Raw genomic sequence first — 12,626 nt, forward strand, 5'->3', positions numbered from 1 at the left:
GTTGCCGAGCCAGTGCAATTATGGGAGTAAGAGAGGACCAGTGGAATTTTTAAATCATTTTCACCGGTAGTGATAACAAAAAGGATATAGAAATTTATGTGATTAGTATTCATCCACCATCATGTGTAATATTTGTTAAGAAGAATGACAGCTTTATCTATTGTACATGATTGGCTTTTCTCTCTTTCTCTGTAAGGGCTAAGGACCTCATTCAGAGCCGCTCATAAAATGCTTGTGCTCACTATGAATGAGGGCGGCCACTTCTCTGTAAAGAGCTGGGCCTCCTGGCCACTTGCTAAGCTGTGGGTGACCATCGGGGCTTGTGATGAGACCCTTGTGGTAGGGTCTCATCTGCCGCAAGCTTCCAGCTCTATAAGAGCCGAAAGCTCACTACCGACATCACGAGTTATGTCAGTGGGGCCACCCCCAAATGGCAGGAGTTCCTTTGGGAATGCCTCCATTTGGCCAGCCACCCCCCACCCTGCCTACAAAGCGGGACAAGATGTCGATCACCATCGACAGCCGCCCCTTTTGTAGTGAGCCCCGGAGTGAGATTTCTCTCTTTCTCCAGGGCTTGGGCATGCAATGCAGCCACTGCACTTGCACAGGGCCTCAACATCAACCCGCTTGCAAGCAGGTCTACATGAGACCCTAAATTTACAAAATTTCACTTTTGGTCCTAAACGAAAACTGATGGTAAATGACAGACATCGCTTTCGTGTTGTTGACCAAAAACAGACAGTTAAGACCCATCGTGTTTCAGCTTCAATTGAAACCCAACATTAATGTTAATCAATCCCCTCCAAACAGAAGCATTGCACAGAACATTATGACTTGTGCAGGCTTCAATAGCTTGCAAAGTTAAAGCAAAGTGCTAAAGTTGATAAAAAAATGTGTGCCCCCACCCAAACAAACCTCTTGGTTTGGGCTGGTATGGAAAAATAGTAGAGAAAACAATGTGATAATCCCCCTATTTTTCGATAACCAACACAGGGCTGAACAAGTTAGGGTGATAGTGCCATAGTAAGGGGACACACAGCAAACCAACCTTTTAGCAAAATTACCTCTAAGACTTGATATAGTGATTTTCAGTCCTTCTCATTTCCTCTGGTCTCTGTGTGGGTGCTGCTCTTGCAGTTATGTCTCTGGTTTCAGCATCTTTCCCCACAGTACTAATCTCACAGTGAGTTTTCTTCTCTTTTGCAAGCTGAGTGGACAGCACTGTTCTCCTCTCCTTCTTCAGCCAGATCCACTTACCCACACTTTCATGAATATCTTCCTTCTTTCTACACTGTGCAGCCCCATGTCCTCTGGTTGGATAGCTCTGACTTCACGTCCTTCTCTCTAGCTACACAGGAGGGATCTTTTCCAGTGTCCGATTTATAGGGGTATTCAATATGGGAGCGAAAAGTCCGTGCTGGACTTTTTGCTCCACATCGGAGATTTTTCTGGGATAAAGTATTGGGCGCGCGCCCGCTTTATTCCCGTATTCAATATAACGTCTACGAAAATGGGACCTGGCGAAGTGGGATTTGCAATAAACTACTAAATTTTCCTGAAAAAAATTGTAGGACCCCCCTAAAGCTGGAAAAACATTGGGGATCACTATGGGTACCCCCGTTTTAGCCTGCAAATGAAAGTCAGGGATATAAATAGCTGTGCAGGTGCTTTTTTCCCAACATTGAAGAAGTGATGCAGAATAGCACTTAGGTTATTTTTTTCATTTTTTTAAGTGGTCCCATCAAATTTGGGGTACATGAAAATGGGTACTAGCATATTTTTATGTCCCTAAAGTAATTTTTTTTAAATTCTGAAGCTGTGCACCTGCCACTATTAATCTATTCTAGAATACCCCTGCCGCATATTTGCAGAATAGCCCTGAACCTAATTCCCTATTGTTAAACAATTTTTTCTCTTTTTTTTTTTCACACCAATTTTTAAATTAATTTTTTGGTGTGTCCCTATTTTTTTTTCTTTTTGACAGTTATTTTTAAAATGTAATTACCAGGGGTGCAGGCTATTTTTTTTAAGCCTGCACCCCTAAACCCCAATTCTGCACTTTTTTTCGCCACCTATTCAGTGGTGAAAAGTTATCCCCGTTTTTTTTCAAAGACTTTTTGAACCTGCAAAAAGTCTTTGAAATTGAATACAGCATAAAAGCAAAACCTGCGATAATGACGTCATAGGTGCGAAAACATCACAAGAACGGAGTTTTCCCTCCCATATTGAATAACCCTATTAGTGTAGAATGTCCCCCTATGCTGATACTGTATCTCTCTCTCTCTCTCTACCCTGTCACCTAATTCCAGGGGCCCAGACACTCCTACACAGGTGAGCAGTCGGTACGGAGGTTTTATAATGATGTTAGATAGTACAGGAATGAGGGGATTTAGATACACTGCACATGTCAGAGATCCCAACTCCATCCATAAAATACACATCTTATATAAGTCTATAATTATACCTATACTGGTATTCATCAACTCTGTGGTACAGTATATGTAACTCCTAATACAGAGAATAATGTAAATGTGCTATAAATACCTTACTGTATACTAATTGCAAGTGAAATATATTAAAAATAAATGATAACAAGCCCTTTTTCCTCAGATACTGTAATAAACTTAATCTCTCTAATAATACTAATAATAATAATAATAATAATAATAATAGCATGCAAATGAAAAACTATCATATTACTTTCCTTCTGTTCTTGTGGAAATTTTCATCATACATCCTTGTCCAGATATTTTAAATATTAAAGTATCAGATGAAGCCAGATGTCACGTTGACACCGTATTATAGACGCACCGTCCATTATACACAGCTCTCACCTGTGACGCAGGTACTGAGCATATTTGCATCTGATGCTTATATTTATCTGATGCTCTTGTCTCAGTGTAATCATTCTGCTACAGACTTGTCATACAAGGTGTTCTCATTGCTAAAGGGACCTACAGTAACACAAGGATCATATACTGAGAGACAATGACGTCACCTGTGAATCTCACAAAATTAATTATTACAATGGTTACTGGGATGTCTGGGTCCATATTATGCTGCTCAGTTTTCTTTTTGAATATCAGACACTGGAGAGAGACCAGTAATCCGGGAACTTGCGATAAAATCAGCTTTGTGACACTGCTGACAAATCTCCTCTATCAGGTCAACATGACTGTTTATTATTTTTTTGACTACTTTGGGATATTTCTTATGTTGGACAAAATCATAATATTAATCATGTTTATGTTACAAAACACCCTATTTGCAATGAGTTTCTGGAACACCGCCTGGCTCTCCATCTTCTACTGTGTCAGATTGGTGAACGTTTCCCATCAGCTTTTCCTTCGTGTTAAAGCAAGGTTCCTGTCCTATGTTCCTCATCTCATGTTGGGATCACTGTTATGTTCCATAGTCATTAATGTTCCAGTTGTATTTACAACAAACATTGAATTTCTCGGAAATAACACTGACAAGACAAATCTGCGCCGTTATAACATTACATGGAATGTTGCTTATGTCCTCAGCAGCACACTGATTAGGTTCTGTCTGCCATTTGTGGTGACCTGTCTGTGTATCGGGCTCAGTGTCAGATCTATACTGAGACACATCTGGAGGATGAAGCAGGGAGACTCCCACATAACATCTGCCCAGCTCCAGGGCCACGTCCGGGCTGTCCGGTCAATTATTGTACATGTTATGCTGGACATGGCTTTCTACATTACAATAGCATTAATTAATATTTTACCACCATTGAATATTAATGCTGATGAATATTTGCACTTTACTATATTACTATGTACTCTGCTTTATCCCACTGCTAAAACTCTCATTATCATCTATGGAAATCCCAGTATCAAGAATAGATTATGTGGCTGCAGCGTCACCCCCTGAATATAAACTCTGTACAGATAGAATGAGTTCTGTGTTTTGTTTTGTTAAATCTCTAAATATTACAGGATTAGGTTATAACATCACTGGTGCCAAATAATCATTAAATATTGGTGGCTTGTTCCTCAAAAACACCAGTTTTTGAGGGGTAACCAAAAATAATTATCATCACATCCATGTACGAAAAAGGGACCGCAGCAGGAATCTCCAAAATCCACTGTGATCCCTCCTTTCCCGCAGGTAGTCGCATCCCCCATAGGTCTCTACGCTACCAGATTTACTAACTTCAGAAATGCGATACATTCCGGAGGTTGGCTCCCGCAGCTAACGCCATCTGAAGTTGCTATTAGCCTGTTGTAGCCCGTAGGCTACACTTTGCATAATTAGCTGGGAGAGAATCCTCCCCAGAAATGGCGGCCGCGCAGTGGGACTGTGTATGCACAGTAGCCCAAGGAGCACTCCGGGTATAAAGCAGGGACAGGCATCTTTAGAACCTCTGTCTCTGCGGGTGCCGGATGATACATTCCAACACTATGATCGCATCTTGCAATGTGCTTGTGGTCAGGGATATCATGCTTAGATCACATTGCAAATACGATCACTGTTAAATAGGCCCCATTGTCTTCAGACTGGGATATCTCAATTCCTCTACAATGAGCCTGTTACAGTTCACTAGAGAAGAAACACAATTATGTTTAATATTTTATTCCAATTTAAACATGTGTTACATATTACTATGTACCCCTGGGAACATTTTGTCATCTATATGTATTCATGCTATGATAATGTTGTCATGTTATATTTGTAATCTTAAAATGTAGAAAATATACTTCTGTGGCTCCTCCCCAATATGATGCCTAAACTATTATTTTATTGTAGTAATAATTATAAATATAATGGGTCTTATATTGTACTATAAGAACTTTATAAAAAAAAGTTGGGTCCAAATTACATGATTTTCAAAATTCTCCTTTATTGTCGCAATCTCTCTTCTAGACCTTATGTGGTATAATTGCTAACGTGCAGATTTTTAGAATTGGAGATGTTGCCCATAGCAACCAATCAGATTTTATTTAACATTTATCTAGCTCCTTCTAGAAGATAATAGCTAGAATATGATAATCTATCTTTCCTGTGCTGACTTTCCTGACCTGCTTTGATGCAAGGAAGGGGGAGGGTTGGGATTGCTAACTTTACATTTACTATTGAGAGGAACATTTTATAAATGCACATTTGTTGTAATGGCCCTTTTTATTAGTAAATGACTTTATTGTTGGTAGTAGAGTGACAATAATGGAATAAAATCTATTGTTTCCACATTTTGTGCACATTTTAGTTTATATGACTTTGTTCTGCTTGCAATTTTCTATCTGTTCATTGTTTTCTTAAAGCAGAAATCTCTTATGAATGTGAGAAAAAGTACAGAAAAGCATGTATACAGTATACAGTAGTACGGAACCTTAGTAGAGAATGTTTATCCTGCATGTACAACTACCTTAAGCCACATCTCCTCCCGTACACAACCCTCAGTGCTCCATGTGCGTATGGAATGAAATGTTCTCATAGTGTTTTATGAGATCTCTCCAGTGATGTCCAGCAGATTGGTCCTCTTCGAAGAATTTGTACATTGCAACAGGGGGTGTTTTGTCTTCATTGTCTGGCAGAAGTGAAGGAAACTCAATGCCAGATCCGAGAATCACTCAAGATTTAAAAAATTAATCAATTTTATTTCACTGGATCACTTCTTCATCTGTAAGACTATAAAGGATAAAGGTAACATATTTTTGGAATCTAGATAACGGTTAAAAACATTTTCTCTCCTGAATGCACTTATATAACAACATCACACTTTTTGTTTTACTACTAATATTTCAGTGCATAAGCTTTAGGTATACAGTAGTAATGATATGATGGTGTGGTGTGGATTAATGACTTACAGACCATATATCTCCTTATTTGCAAGGTCTGCTCAGGTCTCACTCACATCTTCTGTCTGTGGGCCACATACAGTACAGATTGCAACTCCCATTGCAAATGCACATATTGCGCTCAGTAGCAGAACTGCGATGGAGAATTAAACACACCCACCATACGCAGTGCTTGCAATGCTATACGCATTAGCGATTGTGATTGCAATAGAATAGCGATAGCAATTGCAACCATGATTGATAGCAATTGATCCTATGTCCTGTATTGCTAAGCATCTTCATATTCTTTTCAAAGCATTCAATGTTATGTTTGTATAGATTGCTTGTTGTGCTCACACAATTAATAGTGTTGTTGTTGTTGTTGTTGTTGTTATTATTTATTTATATGGTGCCACATGTGCCTTACAAAGTACAAATAGGTGACCAGTGACTTACAGTACAATACAATAGAATGCAGGACAAGGACATGGATAATATACATTGCTACATTAGCGACCATGACACCCACATAAGCAGCAGAGCTTAAGCAACCAAATGTTAGCTGCCCTAATGGGGAGTAAGAGGTAGATGAAAGTAAAGTAGGGAGAAGCACAAGAGGGTAGAGGGCCCTGCTCATAAGAGCTTACATTCTAAAGGGGAAGGGCAGACAAACAGGTGAGACACAGATGAGGTCGTTAGGGAGGAAGGAGCATATAGCAGCAAGTTAGGATGAGAGCTGGAAGGATTTAATGAAGTAGTGGGTCTTGAGAGCCCCTTTGAAGGATTGTAGAGAGGTGGGGAGTCTGATGGGGAGAGGGAGAGAGTTCAAAAGGTGTGGAGCAGCACGGGCAAAATCTTGGAGGTGAGAGTGAGAGGACGTAATCAGTTGGCATAAAAGGTGGTATGCATTAATTGAACGAAGAGGGTGGACAGGAGAGAGATGGGATATTAGAGCAGAGATAAAATTGGGAGAAGATTGGTAGAGGGCTTTGTAAGTGAGCGTGAGAACCTTGAATTGGGTTCTGAAAGGAAAGTGGAGTCAGTGGAGGGCTTGTAGGAGAGGGGAGGCAGATGTAAAACATTTGGATAGGAAGATGAGCTGAGCAGCAGCATTGAGGACAGACTGGAGAGGAGAGAGATGGGATTTTGGGAGGCCAGATAGGAGAAGGTTACAGTAGTCCAATCTTGATATGACCAGTGAGTGTGTGAGTTTTTTGTTAGCATCCTGGGTGAGATAGGGTCTAATCTTGGAAATATTTTTGAGATGAAGATGACAGGACTGTGAAAGGTACTGGATTTGTGGTTTGAAGGAGAAGGATGAGTCCAAGATTACTCCAAGACAGTGCACTTTGGGGCTAGATGAGATAGTTGTGCCATCAATATATATATAAATAAATAGGGGGAAGTGAGGTTATGGTGGAGGGTGGGAATATGATCAGCTCTGTCTTAGACATATTAAGTTTAAGAAATCGCTGAGACATCCAGGAAGAGATATCAGAGAGACAGTTGGAGATATGAGTCAGAAGAGAGGAGGAGAGATCAGGGGAGGAAAGGTAGATCTGAGTATCATCAGCATAGAGATGATAATGGAGATCAAGAGAGCTGATGAGTTCACCTAGAGAGGACAAATAGAGGGAGTAAAGGAGAGGTCAAAGGACAGAGCCTTGGGGGACACCTACTGAAAAAGGCTGTAGGGGGAAGAGGAGTCATGAGAGGAAACAAAGAAGTAGCGCTCAGAGAGGTAGGAGGATAGCCAGGAGAGGGCAGTGTCATATAGACCAAAGGAATGAAGGATTTGCAGCAGGAGAGGTTTTTCCACAGTGTAAAAAGCAGCAGCATGTCAAAGAGAATGAGCAAAGAATATTGGCCCTTGGATTTGGCAATGAGGAGGTCATTGCTGACTTTTGTGAGGGCAGTTTCAGTGGAGTGGAGAGAATGGATTCCAGACTGAAACCAGTCAGGAATGGAGTATGAGGAAATAAAGGTGGTAAAGAGGTTGTAAACAATGTGCTCAAAGAGTTTAGAAGCAAAAGGGAGGAGAGCGATGGGTCGGTAGTTAGAGAGCATATTAGGATCAGTGTTTTTTTTAAGAATGGGGGAGACAAGGGCATGCTTGAATGCAGAAGGGACAGTGCCTGATGAGAGGGAGAGAGAAGGAGGTGGGCATGATGGGAGCAGGCAGAGGAAGAAAGGTAGTGAAGAAGGTGGGAGGGGATAGGGTCAAGGGGGGAGGTGGAAGGGGGGGTGGACTGGATGAGGGCCATGACTTCCTCTCCAGATATAGGGGAGAAGGATGTCAGAGTTGGTAAAATGGAAGGGGTGGGGTGATTTGGGAAAGGAGGAAGTTGAGAGCTGTGGGATTAGTTGGATATGATGTTGTGATGTATGGAACACATTTTAGATGTGATTTAGGTAGCAAAGTGAAGGGCAGAGAGCGAGGAGGGGAGACAAGGAGGGGGTGGGCATAGAAGGGAGTTGAAGGTGGAGTAGAGAGATGCTGGGGATTTGAGGACTGAGAGGAGATGAGGTGCTTGAAATATGTCTGTTTAGAGAGGGAAAGGGCAGGACTGTAGGATGAGAGCATACATTTGAAATGGAGAAAATCTGACATAGAGTGAGAACTTCACTGTCGCTTGGTGGTTCACGAACACGTTTGAAGGTATGCCAGGGTTGAGTAGTGATCGCTGGAGCAACAAGTCAAGAGCAGAAGTAAGGGAGACATTGTATAGGGCAGCAGCTTGTTCAGGGCAGGAGAGAGAAAGGATAGGGTAGAGAAGTGAGTCAAGTAGGCAAGAAAATTAGATTGTGTTGATAGCCTCTATGTTATGCTTAGTGATGGTGGCTTTAGGAGGTGGAGGAGGGGAAGGAGAGAGGGATAGGTTAAAAAAGAGAAGGTGATGGTCAGAGAGGGGAAATGGGGATTGGAGTAATCAGAAATATCACAATGGTGAGTGAAGACCAGAGCAAGCGAATGACCACTCACATGGGAGGGTGAAGAGGTCCATTGAAGGAGGCTAAATTAAGATGTGAGGGTGAGGAGTATGTAGACAGAGGATTATGTGGGCATATCAATTGGAATATTGAAGTCACCTAGGATAATGGAGGGAAGGTCTGAGGAGAGAAAGTGAGGGAGCCAGGAAGCAAACTTGTCAAGAAACCAGAGGTGGATCCAGGGGGGGCAATGAGGCCAATTTCTCCCCTTAACACAACAACATTAAAAAAATCCTCCATAAAGGGGCATGTCCACGGATCCACGATTAGGCCACGCCCCCTTGACCCAGCCGACTCTCTACAGGGACATGTGGTATGTAGCCTACGTGTCAAGTGCTGAGGAGGATCCGAAGTGCCTGAGAAGCAGGAGCAGCAGGAGCAGTAGGATGCTGAATTGGAAGGAGAAGTAGCAGTCCAGCTGCAGAAATTAAGGTAAATTTCAGGAGGCCAGGGAGAGGGTTGATGTTGAGGTTACTCGGGGCTGGAGGCTGAAATGACAGGGGCCTAGAGGGGAGACAGGATGACAGGGCACCTTGAGGGGAGACAGGATGACAGGGGCCTGGAGGGGAGACAGGAGGCCAAAATGTTGGGGGGCTGGAGGCTGGAATGACAGGCGGCTGGAGGGGACACAGGGGGCTGAAAGCTGAATGACGGGACAGGAGGCTGTAATGACAAGTGGCTGGGGGACACACAGAGGGCTAAAGGCTGGAATGATGAGGGGCTGGAGGGGGCAGGAGGCTGGAATGACAGGTGGCTGGAGGGGACACGGAGTGCTGAAGGCTGGAATGATGAGGGGCTGGAGGGGACAGGAAGCTGGAATAACAGGTGGCTGGAGGGGACACAGAGGGCTGAAGGCTGGAATGATGAGGGGCTGGAGGGGAGAGGAGGTTGGAGGCTGGAATGACAAGGGGTTGGAGGCTGGAATTATGGAGGCTGGAGGGTACAGTGGACTGTAGACTGGAATGACAGGGAACTGGAGGGGACATGGGGCAGAAGGCTGGAAAGAGAGGGAGCTGGAGGGGACACTGGGCTGAAGGTTGGAATAACAGGGGTCTGGAGGCTGGAGTAATTTGCGGCTGGAGGGGAGAAGAATGGGCTGGAGGGTACACAGGGGGCTGGAGGCTGGAATGACAGAACTGGAGGGAAGACAGGGGGCATGAGGCTGGAGGGGACACAGGGGACACATTTCTGGTTGAACTTCTGTTATATGATGGTGACAATGATTATATTCCTACACAAACAGGAATCTTCTGGACCATGTGATCTTCAATGTGAATAGTGACTACTGATGGAAGACACTGCCTGCCCACAGAGGATCATTTTCTTCAGATGTTCCCCATTGCAGAGAAACCACCATATAGGTAAGGTGAGTTTTTATTTAGTACACACAAAAACAGTATTTAGTTTTTTTAAGTGGAGCATCAATGGAAATTTCACCCTGGGCTCCACTTGGTCTAGAACCGGCCCTGATATGACAAACAATGTCCGCCTCCTACAGGTGACTAAAACCATATTAATGAGGAGCCTGAGTACACAGGCAACACATACCTCATTCCCAGGGGTCCCATTGGGATCCACGATGTTGGACGGATCACACACGTGGTGGCAAGCACATCCTTGTCACAACTGCACATACATAAACACACCACCCTCCCTAAGGCAAGAGTCTTTATCCGCCCCTGCAAGGAACTTGGAGGGAGGGCCAGGGGGATGTTAAATGACAGCTACTCGAAGATGTACTTGTTAGAAGAGGCATATGGCATGAACTTTAAATGTAGAGAATGTAAGTGATGGTTCAGATGGTATAAATTGGTATGAGTAACCGGGGGATAGAAGGAGCCCAACACCACCACCATAGCAACCCCCAAGTCAAGGTTTTTATGCGAGAAGGTGAGGCCCCATAGGAGAGAGCTGCAGGAGAAGTGGTGTCAGTGGGTGAAATCCAGATTTTAGTAATGGCTAGGAGATTTGGGGAGTTGGAGAAGAACAGGTCATGGGTGGGGACCAGTTTAATACAGACTTATCTGGCATTCCAGAGGGCAGTGAATTAAATTATCAGGGTTGCTGTAGCGTAGAGGTGAGATTAATTTGGGAACCAAGATGAATATAGTGTAGTGATGGCAGGAACACCTTGACAAAGGGGCTCTGTGACCCCGAAATGTTGATTTTCTGTCATGCACTTTAGAAATATATTGGGAGATGAACCTCCTAAAATCCCGGAGTGCCACAGATTTCTTTCCTTTCTGCACTGATCCTCACCTGAGGGCACCCGGATACCTTCTGCCACGGCGTGGACGAGTGCTGGATTTTTCCCACATACTAAACGGACACATCTACTTATTTTAGAATTACAACTTAACATATTATGCACGTTTTTTAAAAATCAAACACACACACACACATCATTAAGCACTAACAAATCAAATAGTCTATTGTAGATGGCATCAATGAGTTATGAGACAAAATGCACTTGGACTACATAGACACTACTTCCAAGAAAATCAAAAATAAAACAGAATAAAACAAAATGGAAGCACCAAACTGACAAACACATCTGACAGCACACACGTGCATATAGTAGCAATAAACAGAACGCTCGTGAGGTGCGCGCGTAACTTTGTATATATACAGTATGCATACACAAGTCACACTAACATGGATACACATATTAGCGCATACTTACTCCGTGTGTAGAGTGCCTTCAAGTGGGCCAGAAGGTTTGGTGTGCGGCATCTCGATTAGGATCACAGCCGCTCTAGCAGCACAAAAAATCTGGGCGTGACTCCGCACCTCTGTGTATGCCCGGAGTTTTGTGCAGTTTCCCACAAATGGCACTGCATGCCCCAGTTGGCAGTCCATAACCTCCATTAGGAATTAAAGCTCCCGCGGGCTGAAGGATGTGGCTCTTATGATGGCAATGGTGATTATTACATACATTACATATTATTGCATACTTTATAAAGACTCAGGTGCTTCCTGATTGGCATTCTACTTAGAAATGGCTGATTATTAAAATTCACTGTTGGAATTTGGACAATTTATAGTGCCCTCTATTTCTAATTCCAAGTTTTCCATAAGTTTTTTTAACACCTTCAGAGGGCATTTATCTTTAGTTGTTCCTTTTTAAAAAAATTGATTTTGTGAGCGACAGAAAAGCAAATAAACATATTTAGGAAACAATTTAAAAGTCTAAAAATATATACAAAGGTCTAATTACCTGAAGTATCTATTTACTACATCATCTGTAATGCTGTCCCCCAGATAGTGCTATCCTGCCCTTACTTCCTCAACTTCAGGCAATGGGTCCTCCCCATCCCATGGCACATGTCTCCTAATTGCAATGTTGTGAAACACACCACACAGGACAACAATCTTACTTACCATTTCCAGTGCATATACAGAAGTGCACCACCAGACCGGTCCAAACACCTAAACCTTCCATTCAATAATCCGAAACAACACTCAATGATCTTTCTGGTGGTGGTATGTGCAGCATTATATTCGGATTCTGTACCTGGTGTGGGTGATGCAAAAGGAGTAAGTGGCCATGGGCGACAAGGGTAGGCACTATCTCATGTGAAAATAAAAAAACATTAAAAAATATGATGTATGTTCAGATGTCAACTAAAAACAAACAAAAATGTTAGATAAAATACACTTACCCAGAAACCAGGCATCACCGGCTTACATCATGGTTAGTTTCTGCCATATCCCTGTTTGCCAAAGGACAAATGTATCATGAGCACACATAGGAAATTGGGTATTCAGGGAAAGAATCTGGAGGGATGGACCACAGACCACCATCACATTTAAGATATGAAAGTGTTTCCGGTTCCT

The 12,626-nt window shown here is 42.8% G+C and overlaps 1 protein-coding gene across 1 annotated transcript; it reads left to right on the forward strand.

Moving 5' to 3' along the window:
* Positions 1-2,988: 2,988 nt before the first annotated feature.
* Positions 2,989-3,894, forward strand: LOC148477408 (taste receptor type 2 member 41-like). Its single transcript, XM_088456812.1, has one exon. The coding sequence runs from the start codon at positions 2,989-2,991 to the stop codon at positions 3,892-3,894; it is 906 nt and encodes a 301-aa protein (XP_088312938.1).
* Positions 3,895-12,626: the final 8,732 nt, after the last annotated feature.

The sequence above is a fragment of the Taudactylus pleione genome, unplaced genomic scaffold, assembly GCF_031769625.1.
Source record: "Taudactylus pleione unplaced genomic scaffold, aTauple2 ptg000720l, whole genome shotgun sequence".
NCBI lineage: Eukaryota > Metazoa > Chordata > Amphibia > Anura > Myobatrachidae > Taudactylus > Taudactylus pleione.

Coding starts and splice junctions, on each gene's coding strand:
- LOC148477408 (XM_088456812.1), top strand. CDS start 2,989: ATGACGTCACCTGTGAATCTCACAAAATTAATTATTACAATGGTTACT.